We start from the raw sequence: 25,115 nt of genomic DNA, 5'->3' as shown, positions 1-25,115 counted from the left end.
CACCTCCCCCCAAAGCTCCATTCTGCACCAGGAAGGGAAAACCCAAAACCTTCTGGCCCTAAATTGCCCTGTTGCAGGTCACACACATGATGTTTGCCTGTGCCTGTGAGCCCATGGGAGTGCAGAGACACAGGCACATGTCCCACTGGAGCTGCACTCCACCAATAACTTATCAACCATTTTGATACAGAAATATATCAATGGGTATCAATCAACCCATTTTGATACAGAAATTACTCTTGAAAAGTCTCCCTTTTTTGGATTCTCCTATTGTTTTACAGCTCTTATGCAGCTTTGGCAAGCAGGGGAGGGAAGAGGATGTGATGCTGAACAGGTCACATTGCTCACTGGCATTCTCAGCCCTGCTGCTAATTGTGTTACACTGCTTTAGCTGGAACAGTCCTGAATTGCAACAAAATTGAGCAAAATCACCTCATTTCCAAGAAACCTGGCAGAAATACCTAGTAAATGTGTGTGAGATCCAGCGAACTGATGAAACATGAAATGCTTAATGAGTTTCAGTAAATAGCTTCCTTACAGCTTGTTAAACATCCACAGATTATCTTCCAACTACACTACATAACAGGAACTATGCTTTCCAAACCATTTTTCCAAACCATTCTTCAGTCTTTTAAGCTATATGCTTAAGATTTAAAAACAACTATGCAAGTATGGTACTAGAAAATGTACCAAAAATGGAGAGTTTGCTGAAAAATTCCCAATACAAACCTTATTTAAAAAAAAAAGAAAACAACAAAAAAACCTGTATCTGACGAGAATTAAGAAAAATACAATGAATGTTATGGGAATTTGATAGTTTCATTTGCTATTAATAATTTTGCATTTCAAAATGATGCTTCTTTCTCCCTTAACCTCTCTAGGAGTCTAAAGTAGCAGAAACTTGATGTAAATTCACTTTATGTAAGGAAACTCACTCAGTGTAAGAGTCTACATCAAAATCTCACCATTTCAGAGGAATAAAGGTTCACCAGGTTCATTGCCAAACACTTCTGCGATTGCACATCAATGGGAAGCCATATAAACTTTTCCACTGAAGTTTAACTCTTACATTCATAAAGTTGTCTCCCAATTATCTGCAAATAATTACCACAACAAAAACCAACCAACCTACCCAACCTTGCTCCCAATAGAAGGCATTGCAGTTCCAGAGAGAGAAATAAACACACACTTGTAACGCAGTGGGAAAGGGTACTGTGGAATACATGCAAATTCAGGAGCTAGGGATTCAAATGTGGTGCATGGCTTTTCCTGCTGTTGCACTTGGCATGGCTGAGCACCCCTGAAGTCTGATATCAAACATTTTGTGACATTTCATGCACGGCAGGCTGCACTATCCCTTTGGGTACACGTGCTCCCAGGAAACTGAACCCACCCAACTCCAACAGGGAAACAGTGTTTGCATTTCTGCCAAGCACCTGGTACGGGAGACCAGGCAGCATTTGGGGATGCCCATCCAGGAGTACCTGTAGATAGAAGCGCCCTGATGGCCAGCGCTGTGCAAGGTCTCTTGGCTAAAGCCCAGCCTTTTTGCACATAAAGCAGGAATTAAATGCTGAAGCCAGTCCACATAATGAAATCTGGGATACAAATCTTAGAGACACTACTTGCTAAAAGCCACAGGTACTATTTTAATTGTAGCTAGAGTAGGGAAAACACTTGCCAACACTCTCTGAAACGTTCAGCCGCCCACAGCTGCTGTCCCTCCTGCCCCACACAGCTGGATCTGTGCTGGACAGCCCTAGCCCCAGTCCCACTGCCACCACCAGCTCTGCCCTCAGCTCCAGCTCTCCCACTGGTGCAGAAGCTGCCCTGCCAGGGAACATTCCCTCATTTCCCATTTATCACTGGCACCTTCCATCCCAAACAGAAACTCTTCTTCCACTGGCTGCCCAGCACAAAGAAAAGGCACATCTGTCCTCTGCTCCCTGCATCGCTGAGGGCACGCAAAGCCCCTTTACACCAACTCCAGGGAAAGGCAGAGCTCCCATCCACAGCACTCTGGTCAGCAGGAGAACACTGGGCAGGAGGGCAGGGGACTCAGCAGGGCCATGGCCAGCACTGCCCAGCAGCTCCCTGGCACAGCAGGGAAGGACAGGCACTGCTCTGAGCAGAGCTCAGGCCTGGCTCTCCTTTAACCTTCAGTGCCAACAGAGAAATCCTACACATGCGGAAATAACAACAGGGTTTAAAAATATTTTAAAGTAGTACAATTATTTTTTCAAAAATTACTCACCTTTTCAACTGTTGGAGTACTCCCTTTTCCTGCTGTCGCCCAGGATTTTTTTGTGGACAATAAGAGCAACTCAGGTCTACAATGTTTTTATTTGTATTTTTATTGCATCTATTTTTGATCCCATGCTTCTCTAATGGCTACATTAACATATTTTCTGATATGGTTACATTTATCCATCCTGAAATTAGTTTCTGTTACAAATACCGATTATAACAGGTCTGAACTTGTTCATTTCTCTTTACTAAAGAGAGCCCTAACAGCATTTTATTAGCTAAAAATGTCTAACAAAAGCAAAACAAAAAATCAGTTAAAGTGAATCACATTATCCTAAATCACTTGAAATAAGTCTTCAGTCTTCAACCCCCCCCCCACCACTATTTTTGAAAGAAAAAAATAACTACTTTGGATATAACTGAACCTAGAGGAAGCTGAAGCCTTCTCATGGCTGGTTAAAGGGATAAACAAAAATATCAGCTACACAGCAAGGAAGGTTTGACATTTTGTCAGCACTATGAATGACCCTGGGCATTTGGGGAACCTGTAAACAGACACAAAAAAGGGAAAAAGAGGCTTCTGCTGAGACGCCTCCAAGCTGGAGTGTCACCACCAATGGTTTGTGAGCTTGTAACCAAAATTTGAAATTTAAGTGCTCAAGATCTCTTAAGAAGTCTAATTACAAACATCTAGTATCTGACCCTTCAACACACAAACTTAAGGGAAATTACACACTAAATATGAGTCCTAGCACACTTGGATAGGAAAAAAAAAGTCATAAGCCTACAGCTTTACATCAGGTATTACCCACAGCCAGTGCTTTTAAATCCATGTAAATGGCAGAGCATATGCAAATAAAAATTGGCCAAACACAATTAATTTTCCTGCAGTGAAAATCCAGGCTAACCTGGGTAATTTCTGCTCCTGCATTCAGTCCAAAATGGTCACATGTATTTGAAACATTTGACAATAATGAACACATTTCTACATTATCAACTCTGTACCACTGAAAAAACTGGATATACAGGACCCAATTTGTGAAATTAATTTTATTTTTGAAACATGATATCCAATTACAAATAAATAATTCATACAATATAACTCAATTAGGGTATACAATGTTCAGGCAGTTCATAGTAACAACCAAGATCACATTGAAAATGAGTTTACATTAAATAACCCATTACAACAACATACAATTGGTCATTCAATTCATGTTTCAGCCTGGTCCAAGGTGTAGGCAAGTTGAAAATTGTTCCCCTTACCAGTAAAGAAACAGATGTACACTATTTTATACCAAGTCCAAAGTAGTTAATACACCACAGTAATAAAAATTAAAAATGCTGCATTGCATCACCTAAATGTAGTTTTAGTACAGAATAAAAAGGTTGTGAATTTTAGCAGGACAAAGGTTATTGCAAAGGAGTTTTATGTCCTATAGCAATTTCTGCATAAACTTACCAGCTTTACAGGGTGTTCCTAATGTAGGGTTTGGATTCCATACCCTTCTCTGCATCTGTCTGTAAAGCAGTGGGATGTAGGGACCTGCTCTGCTCTTAGCTCCAGTCACACATTGCTGTTCACTGTCGTTCCAGCAGAATCTCTCCCTGCTCAGCTACAGCTCCCCTCTGAGATGTGCTCCTGCCTCTGGGAGACCTGCAGCAGCAAACTCACACTGTCTTTTCTGACATGCAACTTTTGAATTTCTCACCTACCCCAGAAACCCTATGCTCTGTAAAGAACACTTACATCTAGATTGAATGATAGCCTGAAGTCCTGAAAATATTTTAAAGAATTGTGGAATTTAAAGGATATTCACAGCATCCCTGGAATTTCTTGGTCAACCATTTTAATAATGAAATACATCGATTTTCACAAGAGAGTAAGTAGTTACAATTTTCAATGATTCAGAGACCTGATAAGTTTTTATTTACAAAAGTTTTGTTAAAAATCCCCTCTCTTTTGGGGGCCCTTCAGGTGAGGTATATGCCCCTTGCTCTTAGTTTGAACTCAGATTGTTTAAAGTTACAGTTCTTTCCATTACAGATCCCCCATGTGATCCTCCCAAAACAGATTTCTCACTCCTCCCAAACACACAGCTCTCAGCTCCTGCACAGCTGCCCACAGCCCCTGGGACACTGCAGTGCATTCCAGCAGGTACTTTTGTACTTTTGTTCTTGTTACTCAGGGCATGGGAAGACACACACACAAAAAAAAAAAAATTAAAAAATTATGGAGGAGATTCCCAACTGGCAAGCAGTGCATCTCTGCAGGGCTGGAACAAACCCCTCCAAAGCTGTTCTTGTGCTCAGCAAAGCAGGAGTGGCAGCCAGAAGGACCTGGCAGCCCAGAGCAGCAGGGCAAGGAGCCCCAAACCTGAGCTGCAGCCTGAGTGAACATCCCAGTCCCCAGCACTTCCCAGCACAGGTGGCCTCAATGGGACATGGAATACTCACAATCCAGCAGGAGTGGAGTTTCTCTTCTGCTATAAATCAAAAGAAAAAACCCCACACTCATCACAAAGATTTTTAAAAAGTCTATCTCCAGCACTGAGACTGAACTTAATGAACTGCTTTGTTTTCACATTCTGTAGAGGAAATAAATGTCCACAATGAATCTTAATGCCTAATGAAAGAGAAACTATATATATGACATCCATTTTAAACATAAAAAACCTGAACTGTAAAATCAAATGCACAATTAGACTGCAACCCCATCTTGTGACTGGATTAGAAAAAAGAAATAAAACTATTTCCAAACCATTTTAAAAGTTTCCTTTACGCAATTTCTCAAAAGGGGATTTAAACCCTTAGCAGAACAAAATACTAACTTCAGATTTGTTTAACCAAAAGCAGATTTATTTCCTTAAATCTGCTGAACAATGCACCAAGTGATATACATAGTACTTCAGCAATTTATTATTTTTCACTAAAAATCACAAAAATATTTGAACAATGTACAGTCTGTGCTGAGTTCTATTTAAGAACCTGTTGATAAAGCACAGATAGAAATTTCAGTGTTAGTAATGTCTAATACATGGTGTGACACTTCCCTACAGCCTTGGCAATTTTTCCAGATTTGGATTCTTCAGTCATTTTTCAACATTTGTCTTGTCTCTATTTGTCACAAGGTTTTCATTCATGATCTGGATATCTAAAGGCAATAATCTCAACAATATGGTTCTGATTTCTTTTTGTTGCTTCTATTTCCATTTGATTACTTACACCAAAATTTACCAAATGTTAACAGTTTGTCATGGGCAGCAGCAGGGGAAATCCATAATGAGCACAAACCACCTCATCATTTCATCAGGGAACCTGCTTGGTAACCTTCAACTCCTATGAATCTGCTTTCAATAATCAATGGAGAGCATTAATTAAAACAATATTTCAGAGGTTTATAAAATGAGAATTTGCACATCAAATACTTCCCAAAACCTCATGTCACAAAGACAATCAGCAGGAACTCCCTCTCCCCAGCCAAGCTTCAGCATGGCTATGTGCTACCATAGCAGGGCACTAAGTAAGCATCAGGACCTTGAGTTTTAGTACTACAAGTAAATGATACACAAGAGAGTAATCTCCAAATTAAAACCATTTTAGTATTTGCTTCATCACCAAGTTGACTAATGTATGCCTTTTCACATTCTCACGTAACCCTGAATATTCTTTCCAGAAATATTTTGAAAATAAAATTCACATCTGAAACAAATCTGAACGCTGTCACTCAAGATGAAAAGAGCCCCCATATTTTTTCAAACAATATCCATGAATCCCTATTGAAACAGAAATTGAGACTTTTTCCCAAAGTAAGAATTAGGTGTAACAAACCAAGCAACATAAATAACTCTGGCTGACAAATGCTTCAGATATCTGTTTTTAAAGCAAAAAGTACTACACAAAAGAACAGAGAATCAAAGGGAGATTTTTAATGGCACAAAGGGCAGCTAGGCACTGTGTGAGCTGAGAACATAACTGTCATTATGACTTTAAAAATCCCCCCAGGAAGATTTGGGTTGCAGCTAGGGCAGAGCAGGGGTCTTGCCAAACCTTAATAAACATCAAAAGAGGAAACCCACTGTAATGTCCTAATGAGAAAAGACAAAGGTTGCTACAGTCCCCCTGTTAAAAGGACACAGTCAAGCTTGTAAAGTGTAAGGTGAAATTAATGATGAGAGTTCATATTAGCAGTACACAATTCAGCTCTGGATGAAATGGTCACGCGCTATTTAAAAAAGGAGTTTCTGTATCTGAGAGATTATTCCTAGGTTTAACTCCTGCTGTGTTAATAGCATCTTCTGCATTAAAGGAGCTTTAACTAACACCTGCAAGAGTACCTGCCTTGAGGCAGAGCTGTGCCACGACCATCCTTCCATTTTCACATAAAAATAAAAGTAACCATTAGGCACATATTGAAGGTGCATTACACAAGCTGGAATGTCAAACATTTTCTCCCTCAGATTTACACAGAAAAATAGCACAGCAGCAAATAACCTGGTCCTCTGTTCAACAATTGCCTTGTTACAAGCATTTTCAATGTACATAATGTCACAACATCAATACCTTCTTATCTTTAAATAATTAGGTAAAAAAAGGCCCCCAGTATAACCATTTCTTATATAGCCAAGTTCTCTCTATATACATCCAAATTTTAAAGATACAAATAAAACATTATACAGGATTTATAAATGTTTAAAAACTTGAGGCTTCAGAATCATGGTTTCCCAAAAAGACCTGGGAAAATCCACAGACTGACAAGGTAGCAGAGAAAACTGGAGAAAAGGAGACACACAAATTTGCTGCCATAACATTTTACCAAACTCGCCAGTCATCGTGGTGATGTCATTAAAAAGAGCAGTTTAGGCTGGAAATGAGGAGTGGTGGTTTTGTGTGTTGATCTCAAGTGTCGGGTTGAGACAGGCAATTCAAGTATTTGCTGTTTGATCCCAGCTCAGCAGAGCAGCAGTGGGCAGGGGCTATTTGACGTTCGTGCTGTACATGCGCTCAATGTCCGGCTGGTAGAACGCCGTCAGCTCCTTGCGCTTCAGCTTGAACGCGTCCGTCACCAGACCAGTCTCTGGGGTCCATGGGTCTGGGCTCAAACGGATCTTCACTGGGATTTCAAACTTCTCCAGGTTTGCTGTGAAAATAAATATTTTTAATACAGAACCTAAATGGAGCCGTTTTCCTGAAGTTAAGCACAAAAGGAGAAATCATGTTCTCACACATGTGACCCAAATGAAGAAGTGCCCCTCCAACCCCCCATGGTTGGTTTAACCACCTCTGGGGTCACAAGCAGGACAGAATCTGCTAGTACATGTTTGTCCAACTTCCACAGAAATACTGGAATAAAGCCCAGCTGTTCTGCATCTCTGCAGCTCCCTAACTTCCATGCACTTCCTCAGTGCAGGGAAATTATATCCTCAAAACAAACTCTGTCAGAATTCAGGACATCCCTCTGGCTGCCCTGGATGGCTTGAACCCCTGCCAGGGGCCTCAGAGACCTTAGCACAGAGCCCAAGACTCCTGTGACTTTGATTTTGACCCATGGAAAAAATTACCAACCTTATATGAGGATCTGCAAGCCACGGAAGTCTTAGTAGAATAATAGTTTGTCACGGGGTGAAAAATAGATTTTAGGGGTTTTTTAGAATGGGGCTTCAGGAGGCAAGATGGAGGAATCTGGATGTGCCCAGTCTTTCTCCTCCTTCTTCTTGGCCTCCCTCTTCTGCTGTAATGCTGGCATTCTGGATTGGTTTAAGGTAGAAACTCACTGTCTACCATAGGTGATAGGTATTGGGAATTTATTGTAAATATTGTACACGTAGTTTTTAGTATAAAAGATAACACTGCCCCGAGGGCGGCCAGTGTTCCTCTGTCTGACCTGCTGAATGGACCTCAGCAGGCCAGAGAAAGAATTTTAGAGATAAGAAACAATAAACAACCTTGAGAACGAGAACAGAAGAGTTCTAACTCCTTCTTTGACTGCTGTGCTGGGAACAGAGACTTTCTAACGCATCTTGGGGTCACTCTGACCAGCAGAAGGACCAAGAAAACTCTGCTCTATCAGCATCACGGTACCCATCATCTGGAGAGAATATCTTAAAATCCATACTACTTAGGTTAGAAAAAATGGGGGAAGTTGTTTCTTCCTCATAGTTCTAAACTGATCAAGGGAATTCAGTTCATATGAGAGCTCTTCCCTATACTGAAAGAGAGCAGTGCTCTCCATGTTACACCTTCACCACAAAACACTATCATTTGCAACAATTTCTGCTGTGGTTTCAGATATGAGAAGAGAAAATAACTAAGAAAAGTAGCCAACAGATAGCAATAATAGAAAAATACTCTCATTTCAAGTTGAATTTCAAAAATATATACAAATATATTTATCATGTGCAACCTGCCATTTTTAGATTTTCCTGCCCCTTTTCCTCCCTCTGGCATTAGATTACTAGGTTTGGGTTTTCAGGGTTTTTTTGCAATTTATCACTAAAACCCATAGTATTTAAAAGTAAAGCCTGTGATACCAAAGTGAAAATGAAAACCAAATATAAAATAACATCAAAATCACGGAACCAAATGCTACCTTTCATCAAATTTAAAAGTACTTAATTCTTTTAGAATAATGTTACACAAAAAATGAAAGCAACTTTGTACATGCTCTCCATCACAGGAGCTTCTGAGAATGACTTTGGCCACATGCTCCATGCAGTGAAGAAAAGGAGGCTAGAGAGGTGGGGCAAGGAAAGAGCAGCTGCAGTGTTGAGACTGCACTCATGGCAGAAGGGTGCTCCTGGGATGGAGCTGGCAAATGTCTCATCAGAGTTTAACATATTCACAAGCAATATGGAGAAACAATTAATATTGACAAGCAGAAATTTCTGGAAGCATGTAGTTATCCAGGGTAAAAAGGATGAGGATAAAGAGCAAAGAGGGACAGAAGGACATCATGATGCTGCAAAACAGCAGGCAACATCCATTACAGGAAAGTGCCAAGAGATGAGTATGGAAAATTCTACACCCCTGACGATCATTTAAAAAGAAAATCATCCTGTGGCCATAACTGACAGCGTTATGCAAAAAGCCCAGTGCTCAGAAATGGCCAAAAGCAAAAATAAGGCAGAAATTATTATAAAGAACAAACAAAATATCTCTGTGTCACTGCTTTATTCTGCACCAGAACAGCCTGACAGAGTATGGCCAATTAGCATGAAAAAGATACTGAGGGGGAGGAATAATCCACACTGCCAGAATCACAACCACCACTGGAACTGTCCACTGCCCCTCCCAGAGCACAGCTCAGCAGAGTCAGCCTAACTGGCAGATGGAAGGCTGGGACAAACAAGGCATTTCTTCACACAAACAGGCCAAGAAGCTACAAACTCCCATGAGATACTGTGGACACTAGTACAGAATATCTGAGTAATTTTCAAGTGTGGCTAGAGAAGTTAATTGAAGCAAAGTCTTCTGAATATTACTAACTACAAAGATGCTGCTTTGGTTTTGGAAATCCTTCAGATGCAAGTGCAAGCCAGGAGAGCCCCTGTCACCATGGCTTTATTTCAACTCTGCACTGGTATGCAGCATGTGAGACTGTCTCATACCCAATGCATAATTTATGATTATGGATCTATAGCTGGCCCACACTGGTTTTGGACCAGCAGCAAGGCCAACAAGATACCACAGGACATCTTAAAGAACACACACACAGAAAACTATACTTGTAAAGCTTCACTGGTTTTATATTCTTTCCTCAGCTATAGGCCACAGTAAAAGAAGCTGCATGAAACAAAAGGACTGACCCAATTAATGTTTTGTTGTTGGGGGTTTTTGCATGAAAATTTCACTTCGTACAGGTTCAATGAAATGTACACACTCAAGTAAGAATTTTAGGGCCTATGCTTACCTATTTCACAGACATTGCAGTCCACAAAACTGATACCATCGACCCAGGCACTCACCTGCCACAGCAGCCTCAGCTAGCACCTTCAGAACCTCTTTTTCCATCTCAGGACTGTTACAGATCTCTTCCCAAGTTCCTTTAAATCCTTTTTTTCGGGCTAGTTCTGCGAGCTCCTTTTGATTTGGCACAACAAATCCAATGACATAAGAATGGAAACTGAGAAGCACAATGTACTTTAGTATGAATTTGGCAAAGTAAACAACTCTTCAAAAATAACATTTCAAGTTGGGGGTTTTTACACTTCACATAGAGATATTGCTCTTAACAGCTGGCTTTTGTTCACCTGATAATCCTCTTGAAATAGCACACAAATTACCTCTGCCTGCTTTAAAGTAAGTAGAAAGAGAAGCTACTTACCTTACAGTAACTGGATTGCTTCAAGGTGTGCTGTCCATATGCATATTCCACTGTGTCTCATGCCCAAAGCTTTGGGAAGCAGCACCCACACGATGTCACTGCCTCTGCTCATGTTTGGCAGCCCGGAATGGAGCCTGGTGTGCGGCCTCCCTACCTCAGTTTCCTCTCAACTGCAGAGTCCAGTTACTGTAGAGGAGTAGAGGACTGCAGTGAAGAGGGGTTGGACAGCAGGTTGTGGAATGAGCATATGCACAACACATCTCAAAGGATGCCTGCTTCTGTAAGGGAAGTGACTTCTGTTTCTCTTTCAAGTGATTGTCCATACACTCACTCTACTGTTGGCACTCTTTGTCTGCTCCTGACAAGCCAGAACATACGAAGATGTGATCTCAAAGTCTTTGGGTTGTCTGCTCCTGACAAGCCAGAACATAGGAAGATGTGATCTCAAAGTCCCTGAAGCACAATTCACTCTGAAACAGGTATTCAAAGCTTTTCTGATGGTGCAGAGTTTAGGTAAAATGTGCACAGAACCTCACACAACAGCTTGACACATTGTAACAAAGCAGATCACAGAGCCAGAATTGAAAGTGATTTCAGAAGAGCTCCTAATCAATTCACCTGCCCTGAAGCAGGGTCAGATACATCTAACAGATGTTTGTCTACATCTTGCTTAAACATCAGCAAGCACTAATGCCAACACTTCTTCACTCATAGCATGGATAAGCTGCTGCTGATGGAAATTCCTGACTCTTCCTCTTTGAAATTTACCTCACAATTGTCAGATGTCCCTCTCTTTTCCACAGAAGCTATTTATCCATCCACAGATTTTCCTTGTCATCTTTTTAGTCTTGCTTCCTTTCTGAGGTTTATTTAGACATATCAGCAGTGCCCTCTCCTCCCAATTCATGCCATCACAGGTCACTAGCCAGATATTGCCATTTTTTTCCTGGACTCTTTTCATGAGGTCCATGTCTTCAGATGGGCTACATGTGGAGCTCAGACCCCTTAATACTTGTTAGAGCAAAGACATCATCATGCATTTTGTAAGCAATAGATCTGATTATGCCTTTTACCTTCTTATAACAGCATGGCACTTGTGGACTCATGTCAGCTCCTACAGAATTGCTACCAGCTGGTGGTTCTCACCCTTAACTTCTGCAGTTTATTTAGCTGCAAGTATAATCTACAACTCCTCTCTTTCAACTTACTGCTCTTTTCAAGCAAATCTCCATCTAGGCAAGCTTGCTCTGAATTCTCATCCTATCCTCCACTGTGGCTTTGGTTCCCTTCCATCTTCATTATCTACAGAATTATTAAACCTTTTCAACTCTCACCAGACAGATCATTAATACAAAATATAGAAACATAGCCCTAGCATGCAGATTACTGTACTATATCCTTTAAGGTCTTCAAGATAATTTTAAGATACTACCTCTAAATATGCTTTTGGTTAGAAAATTACAATTTTCTCCTTTGTTACTAGAATGAATCATAATGGGCATCTGCCAGGAGCTGAGAAGACTGCACCAGGGTCCATTATAAACACAGACTTCCCTGGCAGCATCATCACAAGCTTTGCCTGCCAGCACAAAACCATTCTCATTTTCTCTTCCTGAAAATGTATTAAAGGATGACTTCAGCTTAGCCTCACTATCATTACTGCTTGTATCTCGCCTTCTGCCTTTGCCTCTGCCCCATTTCCTCCATGCACACTCATGCTGTACTCTGCACTGAACCCTTGTACCTTTGCTCCCTGCTGTGCAAGCACTGTGTGTGAAGGCACCTGGGACACAAAGGACTCTGGCACTTTCACCCCTGGTTCCTGTAGTCTTTTGACATGCTCAAGATCATGTCCTGCAATATCACCAGTGTCTTCAGGGATAAACAGCACACAAAAGTAATCCATTGGCTGGGTAAGCATCAAACTTTCTGTTCATCTAAAATTCAGCCCCTTCAGTAGAAGTGTACTTGTTTTGGACAAACAGGTTCATCCAATTGTTATTTTCTTGGAAAGAACACCTTGCAGCTCTCAGTTCCTGGTACATGTAGGTTTTCATTCTGTGCCACCAAGTTAAATCTTCACTTGTTGCAGTTCAAATGCTAAAGCACTGTTTTGTCTTGAGAGGTATCCTGAAGGTACATCGTCCCTCTCGAGCAGCTACTGCCCTGTCGCTGCTCCTTATGCTTATCCTTTGTACTTGGTACCTATGTCTTGGAAGTGATTTCCAGTGGAAATTTTCAGACTTTGGTCCTCAAGACCTCTTTAGTCATCTCTTCCACGATGAAAGAGAATGTCAGTCCTACACTAGGCAGCCTCATTCCCTTGCTGTGCTTACAATTCTACCCATGTATGGCTCTCAGACCTGTAGTCAGAAACATATTTAATGGCACTACACATAGATACCACTCTTTCTATTCTGTAAAGCCTGGTCCTTATCTCCTTCAGATTACTGAGGACTTCCTCCAGTTTTTTGCCTGTTTGCTCATTCCTCAGGTAACTGAGCTACTTATTTTCCTGACAAGATGCTTGAAACTCACTTCATGTGTCTTGGATGGGTGAAGTGTTGATAAAGCAGTAGGAGTCTCCCCTGACAGAGCTCTAATCACAATTCCTTTCAGCAAATGTTTTTATTTCTTATCTCACTTATTTTGTCTGAAGTCAATACAGCTTTTGAAGTAGCAATATCATGCAAACAATTCTGATTCCCTACTACAGTGTTCAGAGGAGCTTTACACCCTAAAATCTAAGGTCAAATCAGATATTTTAAACCCATTTGTACAAGTCTGCCCTCCTTGTCCTTTTGCACGTGGGAGACAGAACAGCTACAAATAAAGGACTCCTCCTGCATACAAGATCACCCAGGCAAAGTATAAGGAGAGACAGGATCCAAGAAAGGTCACAGGCACTGTTACAAAACCTCTCTGAGCTCATGCTGCTGAGGTGAGCACATGCCCACAATGAAATGTGCGTAAGGACAATCATTCAGGGACTCTATTACTTGGCTACTCAGGCCACATTACACACATAATAGTATTAAGAAAGTACAACAGCAACAGAAAAACCAATCTGGAATGTCTTGTCTTGTTTGTCCTTGGTCTGGACTCTTGTTTGTAAATTACCTTTAAAAATTGCTCATAGGTTTTCCTGTTTTTAAGTAATCCTTTAAAAATTGCTCATAGGTTTTCCTTTTTTAAGTAATAGACAAGACATGACCTATCAGAGTCAAGTGTCTGGTTGGCAAGTGCATTTTAGCTTCCAATGTTATGTTGGCCTGGCAAAATTAACACAAAAATTTGGTAGCACAAGTCCAATAGTGAACTGCAATCCTGGAAGAGAAGAAATCATGTAGGAAGCTCTTTCTCCACAGATCACAGAGGGTGCTTGGAACAGCTGCAGCTTCAGGCTGTCAAAGCCAGCAAATGTGAGACTCACACAGTGAGTCCAAACCACAAATAAAGCTCAAAAGAATGGAAATTTCCTCAGCAGTGGCTGGCCCAATGCATGCCAGCCTACTGATCCAAAGCTGTCACAACTGCAATTAAAGAATGACTACGCAACCCCTCCCAAAATTACAGAGAACCAGGTGAACAAACCAGAAGTTAATTGTTTTATTTATTACCACTGAGAAATTCTCTGGTATGCTTATCCTGGCTGCTTTCAAATCTAAGTGGGGCTTTTTGGGACATCAATGGGAGTCAGAATACTTCTGATCATTCAGAAGCTCCAAAATAATTTCCAAACATCAGTGATGTTGTTCAATCAACAGGAAACAAAGACCACCTGAAGTATATTTATATGTGTAAGAGATAAGAAACTCTAGAAATAGAAACTTAAGACATGTTAGACCCCTTATCACCTCATTTATTAGTATACATGTAAAGCAAATAGAAATGACATTTGATTGTCATTTATTCTGTGTTCACACAGTGTTTAGATTGTGTTTTTTTCTCAAGCTTCAAGGTGCTGTACTGCAGGGATAAAGAAAAGGAACTTTAATTCACAAGCCAGCTACTGGACCATTGGTGCTTTTTTCTCCCACTTTCCTCTGAAGTACCACAGTACTTCCTCTGAAGGACAAATGACAATTAAACACAGCAAGGAACAAGGTGTCCCAGGGCTTCTAAAGGTAACACTGTCAAAGTGCTTGAGTGATGCCTGTAATTAATGCAATACAGCTCAGCTGCTTTCCAGATAGGGGAAGGGGGAATGTAAGACTCATCACTGGTATTTTCCAATAAATGATGACAACAAATGAGAAAGGAAAAATGCTCAGCTGCTTTCCAGATAGGGGAAGGAGGAATTCATCCATTCAAAAATGGATTTCAGATCTTTTAGTTTTGATAGGGAGTTATTCCATTGCATTTTAAGTAAAAGCCTTTTTTTAACTGATTAAAAAAATTCTACACATTGAGTGGCAAAACATTTTGCTTCAAGAGGACAAAGAACAGAGAAGTAACAAAGTATAAGCTGCTCTTACCTGCTTGCATATGCACAAATATTATCCACCAGTGGGAGATTCTTCAGAGCTGCTTCCACTTTGCCAAGAGAAACATACTCTCCTGCCTGCAGCTTTACAAGATCCTTTTTGCGATCTATCGAGGAAGAAAGGAATTGACTGTTAATTACAGAACAGAAAACTCTGAAACATTGATTTTACATTTTTCTGAAATGCTTATTTAAATATCCAAACCGACTCATGTTCGGTGAATGTACCAGAAACCTTTAATGTTAGGTTTCTAGAGTGCATTTTATCAGTCTGTCTGTCCCAACAAAATTAGGGATATTACAATTCCATGCATTTTCTGCCTTCAGAACAGCATTTCCTATATGACAGCACCATCATGTGCATGGAAGACAAATAGGACTATGCAAAAGCCACTGTTAGCCAGGAGCACACATTTTGTGCTCACTGGCCCAGACCCATAAGGCAGGATATGCACCATTTGGTGGCATTATTTATTTCAGGCTAAATCCATATTTAAAGAGCAATTGTTCACCTTTTACTTGAAAAACAACAATAGGAACCAAAAATTATGCCCAAATTACTTAAGGTTACTGAACACAACTGTATAAAATTATACAATATAAGGCAGCCTATCTACTCAGTTTGTATTCATCTCCCTAATTACTACCCAGTCTCACTAACTTAAGGACTCAATGTTAAGACTGTTTCAAAGTGAACTAAAAATCAGCTTCTAAAACACACAAACAAGTTCACATTAACATATCAGAACTTCCCTGAGATAAATGGGAAGGCTTTAGATTGCATGACAAGATATGGAGGTTTTTTTCATTACTGTATTTCACAGCCCTGAAAGATGTGTGTGTATATGAATATCTATACAAATACATGTTACCTGAATTTATTAACTCACCAATAATTTTTAGACATCCATCATGATGAAACTCTCCAATGTCTCCAGTATGGAGCCACCTCTGCCCATTCTCATCAACAGTGAAATCTTTTTTGGTTCGTGCCTCATTTTTGTAGTAGCCCACAGTCACATTCTGCCCTCCAATAAGGATCTCACCTCTAGGATATGGTTTGTCAGTGTTGTAATATCCACCTGGAAGGACGGGGAGTTTTATTAAGTTTATGAGAATGAAAACATATTCCAAAGGAAAAATTTGTGCCATCCTTCTGGTAGTAGTAAGTAATGTGCTTTATCAGTTTCACACAGGCTCAAATAAAACCAAATAATTTTGCCTCATAGTTTAGAGAAGGAAAAATCCATAAGGTTTTGCATTAGTCCAAAACACACTTAAGTATTATGTATTTCTACTCTACAGTACATAAAAGCCTGCAGTAAAAGGAAATACCCAAATGCATTTCAAAACTTATTATATGTATTTTATAAAGTATCCATTAAGCTTCTATTCTACATGCCAATTTTAATGACTTTAAGAATAATATTGTAAAGATTATTTTAAAATAATTTCTTAATGGCAACTGAAGGTACCATGCATACTACTACCTAGTCAAAATGCCACTTGCATTGATAACTTGTGTCTGGATATTTCCCTGTTTTGAAACTACTGAGGGATTTATTTTACGTTTCTTCTCCCCAAGAGCAAACTTTTATAGACAAAAGTAGCATTTAAAATGCAAACAGCCAAGAAATAGTCTTTAATTACTGCCACTGAGGAAAGCCCAATAGAAAAACACAGTTCTTACAAACACATTACAATTAAATCATAAGCAGGAATTCTCACCTTCTTCCCAGTTCATTAACTTGATTTCACAACAGACCAAAGGTGCTCCCACTCTTCCTGTAGTGTAGTCCCAAACTAGAATTTAAACAAGCGCATTTTCAGAAAAACAAAAAACCAAAGATGGTCAGAAAAAAAATATTTTGTTGTCATGCATCCTCAGTGAAAATTAACTGCTATTTATTTCTAAACTTTAATTCGCAGAACCAAACCTCCAAGAAAACCCAACCAATTTATCAAGAGAACACAGATAAAAATTCTTATCCCTCTAGGAGAGTAGACGGCTGTATTGAGAGATACCCTCAGTATCTAAAAGGCAACTGATACCATTAGGTTCTGTTATACGAAATTAACATCTGGTGCAGGAAGATTTTAATTCCTGACATGTCAATATACTCAACAAAATCTGAAAATTATTATTAAGTTGATGTGGTAAGTACAACAACGCCAAGATCCCATTCACACTAGAATGGGCGGCTCTACCACTCATTTTACACGTGGGTCACCTGCTTTAGCACAATGCAACCAAACCAGCACTGTTTGATACATTTTTGGGAACACCTGATTGCAGGATACCCTGATGGCACTTGGTGGCACCAGCCAAGGAGCAGGTGGGCAGGGCTGAGCTGCGCAGGGCTGAGCGCGGGCGCTGGTGCCCGAGGGACACAGCGCCACCCACCTTGGGTGATGGTGCCAGCCCTGAGGGCCACAGTGTCACCCACCTCGGGTGATGGTGCCAGCCCTGAGGGCCACAGTGCCACCCACCTTGGGTGATGGTGCCAGCCCTGAGCGCCACAGTGCCACCCACCTTGGGTGATGGTGTCAGCCCTGAGGGCCACAGTGCCACCCACCTTGGGTGATGGTGCCAGCCCTGAGCGCCACAGTGCCACTCACCTTCGGTGATGGTGCCAGCCCTGAGCGCCACAGTGCCACCCACCTTGGGTGATGGTGCCAGCCCTGAGCGCCACAGTGCCACTCACCTTCGGTGATGGTGCCAGCCCCAGCAGACTCGGTGAGGCCGTAGCCCTGCCCCACGGGGCAGCAGAAGCAGATGTTCATGAAGCGCTGCGTGGCTGCCGAGAGCGGGGCGCCGCCGCACAGCAGCACGCGGATCTTCCCGCCCAGCAGCATCCGCACCTTGCGGAAAATAAGGCTGAAAGGGAAAGGGACATCTTGGAGCTTCAAAACAAAGCAAGAGAGAACCTAGTTTTGGATCTGAACTGAGTTTTCACAGTCTTCAAATATGCTTTTATGACTGCCAAGGAAAGCCTTGAAGGAGCACATTGAATTTTTCAGAAATACAGTCACAGATTTCTAAGATTGTTTCCATGTTCTGATTTAATGAGGTAGTACAGTTGCATGATTTTCTCCTAAAAAGACTTTAAGTTGTATAAATTTTGGAAATACATTATCCTTTACTCTCATGGAAACCCAGAGTTAGACTCAATGGTCCTGTGGGTTCTTTCCAATTTGAGGTATACCGTTGTTCCCCTCTGTTAAAATATGGAGCCTACAATTTTCTGAAGGAATAAACTTCTCATCTTACCCCAAAATGGTATAAATCAATTATTAAATTCCTGATAAAAATTCAATAAATGTTAATTTGCTATCAGTTTCAAGTTAAAGAACACTCAAATTGTATCAGTAAGTATTTAAATCCATCACACAAACTCCTGATTTGTTGTTTCAATTTACACTTAAGTATGGATTTGTTCATGTTCAAAGTGTCAATGATAAAATTAAGAAAAGCACAAGAAAACCAAATACTGCTCCCATGGTAAGACTTTGATTTTTTGGTGGCATTACAAAGGAAGTTAACATTACCTGTCACAGAGTGGGGTAGTGTAACCTTTGGAAATCTGTTCCATTTTGTAGTTGTAGGCCAATATAAATAGATTCCTCTGGAAACTGGTCATTTCATTCACTTTATTCATGACATTTTTGTAGATTCGATCCATAATTTCCTAGTTATGTAAAAAGATGTACTTTATCTCAAAGAAACAGAAATCCTGAATTCAGTACAGCAAAAAGAAAACACAAACTAGAAATTCAAGCGAGCTTCAGGCAACAACCCCATTTCCCAGGTTCCCTCCTGTTCCCTTGTAAGAGACAGCATGATGTTCATGGAAAGGAGGAAAGCAAAATCTAGGCAGGAACAGCAGTTAACCCCCAGCTGCCAACTCTATTCATTCCACTCCTTCACTGTAACAAACTAGAAATTACTAATTAAAATGGCAATTGAATCGCTCTAGCTATCTTAACTTTGAAAAAGTTTGATACTCATATAATAATTGTTTATCCCCAATGTACAAATAAGTACCAAAATTATTATTTTAAGACAGCTTAACATCAAAGATTCTACCTTTTCTATTTAAATGATAATGGTATTAATCTTGTTGCTAAAAATTGAATTATAAATTATATTTAAATAATGGTTTGAAAAATCATGCATCCTTCAGTTACTTACCGGAACTGCTGCCATTAGAGTTGGCTTAAGTGTAGTAACATCCCCTTTGCTTCCTTTCTTTATTTTAGAAGACTAAAGTGAAGAACAAGTTTACTAGCAGACACATTCAAGATCTTTAACATCAGAAACAAAATTTGTACTGTTTTTAAAGAAATATTACAAAGATCTGATATAAGTAATTTTTTTAAATTTCTTTTTTACTTTAGTGTAAGGACTTACAACATACCTGGTCAGCCAGTGTCTGAGGGGAAGAGTAACCGATGCGGCACCCGTGAGACAGACACACAAGCTCAGCACTCAGCTCCAGGACATGGGCAAGGGGCAAGTACCCAATATAAATGTCTTTTTCCCTGCAAAGAATTTATTTTAAAATATAGGTTTATGCTGTACCACTAGAGTCCTCAGATGCATCACTAAGCCAAATTCATGCAAAGTTTACTGCAGAAATGAGAAAGTAGAAAATGCCTTTGAGCTTGAGAGCATATTTCAAATCATAATGGTTTTGTTTCAAAAGTTACATACTACACACTGTAGATTTAAGCCATGAAAAAAGGGTGATGGCTACTCTGGTTACTCATCCCCAGACAACCATGTTTAGGGTTGCAAAGGCAACCTAGTGGATGAGATTAAAAACTGCACCACACAGAAAGAAGCCACAGAATTTAAACATTAACCAAGGCAAGCACTGCTTAGGGAGGCTTTCAACCACTCTAGTGCAAGGTGCCCTCACAGGTTTTTGTGTCCTGGTCTTGCCCACATACCAAAGAGGAGAGAACAAAGAGTACATGAAGTAGTATCATGTCATTAGTGCAGTGCTGGAAGATGCTCAATTATCAGTGCATAGTATGATGTGTCACAGACAAAGCAATATAAAACAGTTCATATTTTACACAGTAGTTAACGTAAAATTAAATGCAACCACGTGACTTCTTTACTTGCTGGTCAGTAACAGTTGGTACCCACCCCAGATTTGGGATCCTCTCAGCCATTCCAGTTATCCCAGCAATTATGTTGCAATGGGAGATCATAACTCCTTTGGGAATTCCTGTGGATCCACTTGTGTACATGATCACTGCAATATCCGAGGGCACAGGTCTGGATGGCTGCTTGTTTCCTGCAAGTTGTTAAAAAATAGGATGTGTGATGTGTGGAGAGCCTCTCAGGCTGGGAGATCTGACACACTGACACATTTCAGCAGTGCTGCAATAGCACCACAGGACTCCTGATATTACATTCTGCTTTTACTTAAAAAAGATTATGGTCAAGCTTAAGTGCCTCCATAAAGAGTAGGAACTTTGCACTAGCTGAGCAATACTTTGACTGATTGACCTTACCTGCCACAACAGTTTTCCTATTATTTTTCCCCTGCTCCTGCAGTGGAGAGAAAAACAGGCAGAGCTTTGTCTTGTCCAAAGCACTACTGAGCATCCCTGCCCTGGGAAGGTTCACTGCCCTGCTTCCACCCCTCTGTGCAGGGAACACCACACTGCCTCATCTGCAATACCTGTAGCAAAGCACTGCTGAGCCAACCTGAGCTCCCACCTCCATGAATATTTAAAAGCAGTTCAACAGCTTTAATTGGATTAAAGTGCTTTTTAAATACTTGTGCTGAGAGCAAGAAAATACAAAAACTACTGTGCTTACTCAGAGGAAACTGCATCACACACAGTGCATGAGGCACAGTGCACACACTGAATGAGAAGCAAGAAAGCAACATGTAATAATTTTCCACTCACTGAATCCTGCCTATCCTGCACAATGAACAACACAGAGGAAAAGAAACATAAGCAATAGCTCATCCACTTAATATTAATTGGACATGCTTGACCATAAACAATTCATGATGGCATTTCACAGTTTATGAATGGTTAACTTGACAAAGATAATGTTTCTTTATTGTAGTGCAGAGTATGTGATATTTAAAAATTAAATACCTTTTTACATAGCACATAGATTAAAAAAGTTCAGGGAGCTAATGAATTACAGCCAAAAATTTTCTGCTGGTGTTGTATTAAACTACAATGTTACTACACTGTTACTAAACTGTTTTAGTAGTACATGAAACTGGTATATCAAATAGGGAAATGCATCTCCCAAAGAAATTGAGAGGTCATGATGTTTGGAGTAAATCTGCCATTCCCCTGAACATCAAAATCAGATGGACTGACCACCCCCCTACTCCTAAAATACAATCCAACATTCCTGAGCCTGCAGTAGTTAAGAGATTCTGAAAACACAAAGGATAAGAACAAAAGAAAGCAATTACTGAATATACTGAAATCTTAAAATATTAGGATCAGCAGCTCTTCAAAGCCAAGAAAAATTTTTAAGATTACAATTAAAGTAAGATCTAAAAATCTGAATTAGAGTTCTAAAAATATCACACAGACCAGAAATAGATTTCAATGAATTTACATAGATTGATGCTTTCAGAAATGCAGTAAGTGACCAAGTTCTATCAGATTCAAATGACTATTTTACATTTTGCTATCTGTGAATTTTACAAAGGTTAATGGTAACAAATTACTGATTTCTTTTGTTATAGAATACACAATGATTTTCCTTCTGTGCCCTGAACAACCTGAATTTAATATGTCTGATCATAAGAATACTTTTTAAGTTTCTATCCTGAATTAGTTGCTTATCCTAAAAACTACCCTTCAACCTGTGACACTTGATTGTGGAGTCAGTTTTTACTCTGTTGAAAAATAAAAAACAAACTTACACCCCAAAATCCAACCACCCACAAGGAAAATAAAACAAAACAAAAAAAACTACACGGATTTTATTTAAAGGAAAAGGAGATAAGAAAAGGTTAAATCTGCAGTTTCTTCAAGTTTACTCAACAGGGTCAGACTAGGACACCAAGAGAAATGGTTTGCAGAGGAAGAACCTACCAGTGTCTGCCTTGGCCCCCATGGCTTGCACAGATGCCATGGTGTGAACAATGACCCCCTTGGGGAACTCTGCCCACGTTGTGGGTTTGCCATCCACTGTAATTATGTGCCGCAGTAGTGGAACTTGAGAAACAATTTCCTGTGAAAATGAAAAAGGGGTTCAGAAATTAAAAATTATTTTATGCCAGGAAGTAAAAGCAAAAAACAAAAACAAGAACAAAAACTTCCATGCTATCTGCTGTATACTTTTTTAAAGGCATTAATATAAAACACCTCAGAATTTTAAAGAATAAACCTGCCAAGCTCAAATAGCTGCAAAGCACAAAGCTTTCCAATTTTAAGTTGAAAAACTTCTCCAAACATTCACTGATTTGTATTTTATTTCATGAGAACCCCACAAATAAGACTGCAGTGATTTGTAGACATAATTGACTTTCCCTTCCCATAGAACACAGAGAAAAATTACTGAGCTCACTATAATTCTTAGCATAATAACCAAGGAGCAGCCTATTTAAAATAAGCAACAGCTAGCAAAAATCCTCAAAATTACTAATTAAGCATTTCAAGCAAAATATGAGCTCAAAGACATTTATCAGTGTTCTCATGGAAGAAGAGATCATCACCTATAGCAGAGCAAATACATTCTCTCACTGCAAGCTGAAATAAATGTGCATGGCATAGATACTGTCATTGTAGTAACTTCTTTTTAAAGTTTGGGAAATTCTCATTCAAATTTCCACAGCAGCACAGTTTTCCATTAAAACAATTTCCTTAACTGAAAGGTCCATTTCCCCAAAACACACAGTGATGAAACTCATGCAGATTAGTTGTTCCACTTGGGTATTCCACCAGGGTCAGTTCTTTGACTGTGCTAATGTTTAGTGAGCTTTTTCTCCCCCTGCATGGAAAGACAGCTCTAACTCTTTAAAGACCCATCTTTAGATGTAAAAACCATTCTCTGCTGGGAAAACATCTGATAATAAGCCAGGAGCATGATCACAGTCAGCTCTTTATACATTTTTCTTTTCTTCCCATTGTTACATTTATAGGCACTAAATCCACCCAGAAACCACAGCAGTTTCTTGTAAAGGTGTTTTTCCAGGCAGCACTCCAGCTCTGCAATACTGTAAATTGCTCATTCTGCAGTCACTGAGCAGCCTAAAACCCACTAAAAGCAAAGTACCGCTTTCTATACATGAAGACAGATACATAAATTTTCTTCCCAAAGTGTCTGCCTTATGGAAAGGCAATAAATCATTGCTCTGCACAATGGAACCAGGCCATTTAGAATGGTGAACAGACGCACTGCAAAGAGATAGCCAAAGAACAGCTTTCCGACCTTCAATTTTGTTTGCATCAGCTCTTTACTGGTAATGATGGTGGTCACCTCTGTCTCGTTCAGCCCATGAACTATTGCTGGGCCTCCTAGCGTGGCGTACAGGGTAACAACTGAAACACAAAACAGGGCAAGTGGTCAGTCCCTGGGTTACATTTTCAAGTGTAGTATACAAAAAAGAACTGAGATCAATCTATTCCAACTTGGGCAACACAGTAAAAATATTTGTCAACTCAAAGATGGGACGGTTTTGTATTTAAAAAGCCTCTTAACATCTGAATTTAAATACAGGGTGATCTTCAGTTACTCCCAGAAGGAATAATGAACAACCATTCTCTATGTGACTGTTTACTCTTTTCCAAGGTCTAATTAGAGGTCCCAAAACCACATCACCTTATGAAATTCTCCTGGATCTACTCTCATACTGTCACTGCTTTTACCATTTGAAAAGTAGGCAAACCTTCTCAGTTTAATCACTGTGTAAAATTCCTCTTGCACACAGGAAAGAAACAGCTTTCATCCATGTGACTTCTCTTTCCAGAATTCACATACTCTGTTACTAACCTTTTACAATTGACTGCTAATAACAAATTATTACAGCATGGCAATATGTGTCATCAGCAGAGAATTCTCACACAGAGAAATAAATCTGTGACTAGCTGGTTCTGCCATCTATTTAAAATAATGTAATAAAGGTTTAATCATCACAGTCATTAGACCTTGAACTGACATCATGAGAGTCATACAGAATAGCAAGAAAGAAAATATTTAGGAAATTTACTAAAAGAAAAATTGTTTCCTGTTTGTAAGGTCAGCTCATTAGTGAGTGTGTTATACAATTATTTCATATTATCACCTTTAAAATAATATTTAATTTCCTGGCATTTTTAATGGAATTGAATGACAAGAGACCAAAAGAGACTAAGAAAGAAAAAGGCAGCTAAAAATTGAAGAGAAGTATTGCTCTCAAAAAAAAAAATTTTGTATTTTCCAAGCACAACACTAAACAGGGATATCTCATAAAAGCTCTGAGATCAATCAACACAATCCATAATTACAGTATTCTTGCTGGGAGTTTTGTCACATCAGGTATCTGAGTATCTTCTGCTTTTCTTCTGCTTTTTAGTCTGTACATAGCTAAATATTAAAAGAATGTAATTATGAAAATAAGACAGCCCGTTGTACATTAGGGCTGTAATCACTGCAGCAAAGATTAAAAATGAAATTAAATAAAGTTCTGTTGTATTCTAAGTTTTCTATTTTAATATTTTAAATCCAAGGAGTTACTAACCCAAAACAACTCAAAAGCAGTCTTCTTACACAGAAAAGTAAATAGTTGACCTCTACTTATTTTTTTTCTTGTTAAAACAGCCCATCATAGTTCAGAACTGTTGCAGGGCAAATGCACATGCACTGTGTTTTCTTTAATTTGGTGGGAGCAAAGTCCAGAAGAGTGCCTCTCCTCGTTCCCACGAGCTCGCTCTCCTTACTGCAGTGACCCCTGTTATGTAAACATGTAGCAGAAATTCAGCTGCCCCGAGCCAAGGAGCAGAACTGAGCTGACAACACCGCCCAGAAGGCAGAGCATCATCTCGGGAATAACCACGGGGTACTTAATTACTCATCTGCAAATA

At 39.7% G+C, this 25,115-nt stretch overlaps 1 protein-coding gene across 1 annotated transcript in view; it reads right to left on the bottom strand.

The window, feature by feature from the left end:
- Positions 1 to 3,277: 3,277 nt before the first annotated feature.
- ACSL3 (acyl-CoA synthetase long chain family member 3) overlaps positions 3,278 to 25,115 on the bottom strand; it is a 35,666-nt gene continuing 13,828 nt past the window's right edge. Inside the window, exons 4-15 of the mRNA XM_005424651.2 lie at positions 23,485 to 23,594; positions 22,146 to 22,284; positions 20,212 to 20,362; positions 19,475 to 19,598; positions 19,249 to 19,320; positions 18,606 to 18,745; positions 17,762 to 17,934; positions 16,785 to 16,859; positions 15,947 to 16,138; positions 15,049 to 15,163; positions 10,212 to 10,369; positions 3,278 to 7,387 (exon numbers count right to left, since the gene is read on the bottom strand). Coding sequence (XP_005424708.1) covers positions 7,224 to 7,387; positions 10,212 to 10,369; positions 15,049 to 15,163; positions 15,947 to 16,138; positions 16,785 to 16,859; positions 17,762 to 17,934; positions 18,606 to 18,745; positions 19,249 to 19,320; positions 19,475 to 19,598; positions 20,212 to 20,362; positions 22,146 to 22,284; positions 23,485 to 23,594 — 1,613 coding nt within the window. The 3' untranslated portion in view covers positions 3,278 to 7,223. The remainder of the gene's footprint in view (positions 7,388 to 10,211; positions 10,370 to 15,048; positions 15,164 to 15,946; positions 16,139 to 16,784; positions 16,860 to 17,761; positions 17,935 to 18,605; positions 18,746 to 19,248; positions 19,321 to 19,474; positions 19,599 to 20,211; positions 20,363 to 22,145; positions 22,285 to 23,484; positions 23,595 to 25,115) is intronic.

This window comes from Geospiza fortis, unplaced genomic scaffold (genome assembly GCF_000277835.1).
Source record: "Geospiza fortis unplaced genomic scaffold, GeoFor_1.0 scaffold318, whole genome shotgun sequence".
Lineage (NCBI taxonomy): Eukaryota > Metazoa > Chordata > Aves > Passeriformes > Thraupidae > Geospiza > Geospiza fortis.
Note: the sequence above shows the minus strand (reverse complement) of the source record. Positions and strands in the feature narration are given on the sequence as shown.